This window comes from Dendrobium catenatum, unplaced genomic scaffold, assembly GCF_001605985.2.
Source record: "Dendrobium catenatum unplaced genomic scaffold, ASM160598v2 fragScaff_scaffold_1521, whole genome shotgun sequence".
Lineage (NCBI taxonomy): Eukaryota > Viridiplantae > Streptophyta > Magnoliopsida > Asparagales > Orchidaceae > Dendrobium > Dendrobium catenatum.
The window spans coordinates 353,650-360,327 of NW_021319983.1; the positions used below are offsets into that span (position 1 = coordinate 353,650).

At 32.1% G+C, this 6,678-nt stretch overlaps 1 protein-coding gene across 1 annotated transcript; it reads left to right on the forward strand.

Annotated features, from left to right (window-relative positions):
• The first annotated feature begins 4,365 nt into the window (after positions 1–4,365).
• On the forward strand, positions 4,366–4,942 carry LOC110096668 (protein BIC1-like). The gene has a single exon (XM_020822723.2). The coding sequence runs from the start codon at positions 4,464–4,466 to the stop codon at positions 4,767–4,769; it is 306 nt and encodes a 101-aa protein (XP_020678382.1). The 5' UTR covers positions 4,366–4,463; the 3' UTR covers positions 4,770–4,942.
• The last annotated feature ends 1,736 nt before the right edge of the window (positions 4,943–6,678 follow it).

Here is a 6,678-nt window from a genome sequence, read left to right on the forward strand (position 1 = left end):
CTATTGAGCTATTTGGTTGGCTCAAAAAGAAATGCAATTTAAAAATATATTTTTTGTTTAAAATATTTGGTAATTGTTTAGATAAGTGTAAAATAAATACAATTGATTATATTTTTTGTTTAATTTCAAATAAAATTAATGTATTATAAAGTCTAAAGACGGTGTGGTGGTGGTGGTCGGTGACAGACAATAACAAATAATGGCGGACAATGACAGTGGGAACATTAGCAAGCAAAAGGAGGCAGTAATGATAGTGGTAGTGGTAGTGTTAGCAGCCGAGTTTACATTTTATAAAAAATAGACTATAATATTTTATACTACTAAAAGAAATACTTTACACTCATTTTACTACAAAATAAGAGTCTCTAGGTCTTTTTTTTTTTTTTTTTTTTTTTTTTTTTTTTTAAATGAACTTGAATATTTTATACTACAAAAAGAAATACTTTAGATTGCATTTATTTTTCATCCGATCAAATACTAATATTTTTAAAATCCTAATTCTTTACATTCATTTTAGGCTAAACGAAAGAGTCTCCAAGTCATAATAGTTTTTTTTTTTTATTTCTAACGATATTTTATGCATGACATTATTTTTTTAACATAATTTAAATATTAAATAATTTATTTAAATTATTAAAAAAATGCAACTAAGTCATTAAACAACATAACTAAATAATTAGATTTTCACAAATATAATTGATATATCATAAAAAAATTATATTGGTTCGGGACGAATCTTGAGGCAAAACTAGGCTGGAAGTTTCAAAAAGTAAATCTTGGACCATATGAACTTCGATTTTAGCGAACTTATAGTCGAACTAAGCATCTCTGAAATACGAACCCAACGACACCAAATTTGACTCAATCCGAGCCCAAAATAGTTCAAATCAAAGACTAAAAGCACATTCAAAAGGTTCAATTCATAACTTGGATTATCAAACAGTTTTCAAATATGACATGCTTATAGTTAAAATGAGCGGCTCAACGAGAAGAATCAAACGATCCCAAGATTTCAAATTCTGATATCATTAGAGCCTTCAAATACCTGATATAAACGATCTACAATAAAGAGATTCAACATCGGTCGTCCATTCAAACCACTCCCAATTTACCCACGATCTTCCTCCTATTTATTGGCCATGTCATTCTTAAAAATTATAAATAGTCCCTCATTTCTCGTAAAAGCGGACCCAAGCAAGGAGAACAGAAGAAGAGAAGATTGAGAAGAAGAGAAGGAGGGAAGAGATAGAATAAGCTCCTCCTCGATCGACTATCGCCATAGTTCCTCCTGACTTTCAAGTGACGCTAGATTTCCGTCCGACCTCCAAGTGACGCTGGAGTTCCTCTCCGTCTGACCACCAAGTGACGTTGAAGTTCCTCCCGACTTTCAAGTGACGTCAGAGTTCCGCCCGACGTTCAAGTGGCGCCGGAATTCCCCGGACTTCCTAGTAACGTTAGAACTCTGTCCGACAAACAACATACACTAATTTTCTGACACCAGCGTTCTGATATCCGTTTGCAATTGAATTTCAACCCGAGAGTTGATTATTATAATATGATCGTTCTGAATTTTAAGGACGAGTCAGCATCTTGTAACTCAAGCAAACACTAGTGAAATTATTTTAACTTGGGCGTGGCCGTGTTTTTTCTCTTTCCAGGGCTTTCACGTAAAAATCCTTGTGTTGTATTTCTCATTTGTTTGTGTGTTGGATATTCGTACAACGCTGAGATGAAAAATTTTAACTCTATCACTGCGTATATTCTAACCCGCAACAATAATTATTATAGAAAATTAAAAGTATTGTGAATTTTTAATAATTTAATTATATTATTTAATAATCCAATTGTAAATATCTAAAATTTAATTAAATCATCTAATATTTCCGTGTATTAAGTAATATTATTTTAAACATAAAATTATGAATACTTAGACAAAAATAACTCCATCTTGATGTAAAATACATCAAAATACCTGGAGCAAATATCAAAAGATGTAGACAATTGCATTTAATTCTAATAACTTAATTCAATTTTAATCATTAGAATAGAGTTCCTCCAAGTAAACTTATTTTAATTTCAAGATCACTCACGCTTCATTTGGGATGGCTTTCTTACTACTTTAAGAAGCAGTAAGAAAGTCATCCCAAACGAAACTTGAATCTTAGTCATGCTAAGCGTTTGTTTGGGACAAATCCAATTTTTATAAATATAGTTATAAAGCTATTGTGAAGAAAACAGTTTTTGTTTTTATAAAAAACAGTTTCCTAACAAAAAAATTTATTAAAAGCATTGAAAAATATAACTAATTAAATAAAAATTGTGATTGTGATTTCAAAGGCAAAACAGTAATTAAGGAAGATATATGTCTCAAGCAAAACCTAAGTAAAATAAAATCGTGGAATTAGTTTTATCATCATGGAGAATTGATTTTACATTTGGGTGAGCATACAAGTAGGTTAGTTTTTTTCTTGAAGGCATGCAACACAATGAAGCTGTTGTGTTCATCAAAAATTGCATGCATGGAACGTAAATCATATAAAATATTTTAAAGAAGGCATCACATTAAAAAGTGGATTGATTCATAATGATCAACTACTTAAGGTCTATGAGACAAGAAATTATTCATTTATCAAATATGTCTAGACCTCGATTTTGAGGTTGCCAAAAAAAAAAAGATAAATCTTAATGACTTTTTTCCCATTAATTTACAAAGGAACAAATCATATGTTATAAGGAAATATGCATTTATTATCTTGTGAGAATCATAGATTATAGCATTTCAATGTTTAGCTATAAAGTTGTCTTTAGTAATGTTGTCACCTTAATATGCAATAGCGACTACTACTTATGTCTAAGGAAGTTTTGTGTGCTATTGGACTTAGTTGAGGTGAACTGAGCTTCTGTTTTATAGCCCCTCACTCCTGGACTTGAGTAGGTTTTAGCAAACTAATGATCCAAGCAAATAAACAGTTTAATGAGTTTATAAAGTTCTATTTGGGACAATTTTAGATCATAGTTTTTTCTTTGCTTTTAAGATATTTTTGTTCTAAAAACAGTTTTGTAAAACAATAAGAAAGTCATCCTAAACGAAACCTTATGAGTCACCAGTCTTTGATGAGTTGGCAAGTCTTACAAAATGAACTAATTTGTCCTAACGTGATACCTCGAATCCCTTTAGCTAGATTTCAATAGGGCCCTTGGTCATATATGTCTTGGGGTGTACAATAATGATAATATTTTAATCATCATGAATTAGCTTTATGAATAATTTATGCTTATATTATTAATTACCTTTGGTTGTGACTTATTTAGCATTTCCAACAATATAATACACACCAATTATAGGAATATGCTCCCAAAACTTTTTCATTATTTTATGATGTCCAATAACTCAATCTCCATCACATGACTAAACTCAAGTAAAGCAAAAGGGTAAAATTATAAAAAGTCTTTACATGCTATTTTATATTATATCATCCTTATATCAAATCAAACCACTTAGCTCATAGCTTCTTTTATCCAAAAATTTTAACTTAGCTCCAATCATACAGCTTTTCACTTAGCTTAGCCTCATTTATCTTGCACAAATAGACAATAAAAACTTCCTTAAATGATCAAGAATGGATGTAAATATTTGAACATCAAATTATACCAAAAATATTATAAAAAAATAATAATTGACTAAATAAGAATAGATGTAAATACATTAATTTTTTCTAGACTAACATGATCAAACTTGAACTACCTTGGCCTAATTAAAACTCTTAGGAAATTTTTGTAACAGTGCTACAGTATTATGATCAAGGTTGTTGTAAAAAAATAACTTAATTTATTATATATTTCTCGCAAATAAAAAGCTCTTCAACACTAGAATTTTTTTATCAGGATTGAACAGACCGGCTTGCAACGAAAAGAAGATTCTAAACTACAACGTGAAATCCTTGTAACGAAAAATAGATTCTATATACTCTACTATAATATAGTCCGAAACTTGAAACTAGAAACTTGAGATAGTAAAAAATAATAGCTTCATAAAATAATGATTATTCCAAATTTTGAGGCTTCATTTGAGATATTGTTATTGATTTTTATAAAAGTTTTCAAAAACATAAATTTTATAAAATCATTAAAAAATAATAAAAATAAATTACTCCAAATGAAACTTCCATCACAATACTTATATAATACATATATATAATCAATGTACCAACTTTTTTTTTTTTTTTTTTTGAAGTCTGAGGCTGTGCTGCCCCAACCGTTAAAATATCCAAAAATATTCCATTTCGCCACCTTCCTCCATCTGCAGCCACACCAACCAGTCCTGCCACGTACCTTCCTCTCTCACCATATAAGCTCTTAACCTCCGACGTGTACTTCCGTCTCCCACCCATCCTTTCCCCTCTCCTCCTCTTAACAAACCATCCATTTCTTCTCTTTTCGCTCAGACGACACCGATCACCACCATGCTTAGCAACCAAAGCTGCGCAAACTCTGCAAACAAGTCGTCCAAGGAGATTCAGCCTCGGGAGAAGGAGGAGGAAACCGGTCCGGAGCGGCTAAACCGGCTCCGGTCTGAGATGGCTGGCAAGGTTTGGATACCGGAGATATGGGGACAGGAAGGTTTGCTCGAGGAGTGGAGCGATTGTACTGCTTTCGACCGTTCCATGGCGCCCGACAGGTTGCTTCTTTCTGCGAGGCGGGCTTTGGTCGCCGAGTATCTGAGGCCGCCCAACTCCGCCGATCTAAGGATAGAGAACCGCTGTTCTTGAATTTTATTTTTATTTTGTTTTTAAATTATGCTGTTTTAAACACAATATTTCGATAATTATTCGACCTGCTCGCTTCTTTACGGAAGTAAGTACTCATGCGTACTTTCTGTACTTTGTATTGATACATTTACTATAAAATTCCCGTATGGGTTAATATATTATGATTTTGCTTATGCTTTGCATTGAAGTTGATTATGTTAAAGAGATTTGATAGCTTAAGGAATTAAAGGAAGTAGACAAATTGCATTAGGTGTCTCTCTTCTTCCTCATTAGAGACATTAGGTAACAAGGACACCAAGGTTTCATCTGGCCGGAATAGTTTTTCGCCACTATTATTTTGTTGTTTTTAAGAAATTTTTATATTAGAAAACTGACGTAGTAATCAACAAGAAAATTATCTCCAACGAAGCTTTGACTTAGGCTTCATTTGGGATGGTACTGCTTCTTAAAGAAGTTTTTTTAGTATAACTTATGTGTTTAGATTTGTTGGGTGATAGTAAAAAAATATTTGAGAAGCATCTCTCAAAGTGGGAATCATACTTTAGAGTATACATATTATATAGGGCTAGCTATTCATTTAGTTTACCTTTCATAATAAAGAATAGCTCTATAGTCTAAGTGCTTTTATTACTTTTATTACTTAAATTAAAGTTATGGGCAGCTGAAGACACATGTGTTGGAATCATGCATTTCATAATTACATAGGCCAGTTAGGGCCAACAGCTTTAATGAGGCTGAATACTTGTGTGCCAACAATGCAAATAATAAGGCCAAGTTCTTCCACCCAACATATTAAAGGGTGTATAAATGTTGGTCAAAGTCATGCCATGATATAGGAAGCAGCTTGGACACTGAAATTATAACTTGGAGACAAAAATGGTTCGGTGCCACATTCCACCGAGGTCCTTATTAATATGCAACTCTCCATCTTAAATTGCTTGGGAATCTCTTTTGCATAAGCTTTTGTGAGATGAAGATGTCTTCATTATTTTGCTTGACTTATATCCTAGAAAAATTGGGCATATGTCCATTACTGTCATATCAAATTTTTATTTCATGATTTGCTTGAAGTCCTTTAACATAAGTGGATTATTGCTTGTAAAATAAGATCATTTACATACATGCAAACAATCTCTCTCCATATTTATGCATTTTAGTATAGAGGACACTTTCATATGGGCATTGGATATTGTAATTTTGTTAAGTAGTAATCAATCGTTGCATTCAATGCTCTTCTTTCTTGTTTTTGTCCATAAAAATATCATTTTAGTAATTTATAAACCATTGCTTCATGATCATTTTTTATATATCTTAACAATTTTCAGCATATATATTTTTTTTCTTTAATCGATCCATTTAAAAAGGTATTTTCACACATCCATTTGATTAGTAGACTAACCTTTTTTATTCAATATGAAAAAGGATTAAACAAAAAATTTTGTTCAAATAATTATAACAAATGCCCAACATAGTTAATGTCTGCTTTTTTACTTCTATTCTTTTGCTACCATATCTTTATGTTAGCACACATGGAATAAAAAGTCGCAAGCACTCACTTAGCCAGTGTAGATCACCTGCTCTAGCCACCACTCGTTCCATATTCTCTGCTATATCAGACTGCCACCAACGGCTTGCATACATTCCTTCTTCTTCTCACATGTTACATCTATATATATATACAAGACTTATGTAAAGGTAGTCGAGTAATATATGAAATGCTACAATAAATCAATATCCTCTGCATGTTATTTTCTTCTTCTCTGCTTGTCTAACCTATGCAGGTGTTTTTTCATTGTATCAGAGTAGTGAGCTTCAGCGCATATCCTTCCTCAATGGCCGATGAAGCTTCCTCCTCAGCTATCCCTCCAACTTCCTCATTGTCTGCATTGATGGCAAAATTCGCCATCTC

Excerpts from the sequence above, each read along its gene's own strand:
- LOC110096668 (XM_020822723.2), top strand. The coding sequence starts at position 4,464 with ATGCTTAGCAACCAAAGCTGCGCAAACTCTGCAAACAAGTCGTCCAAG.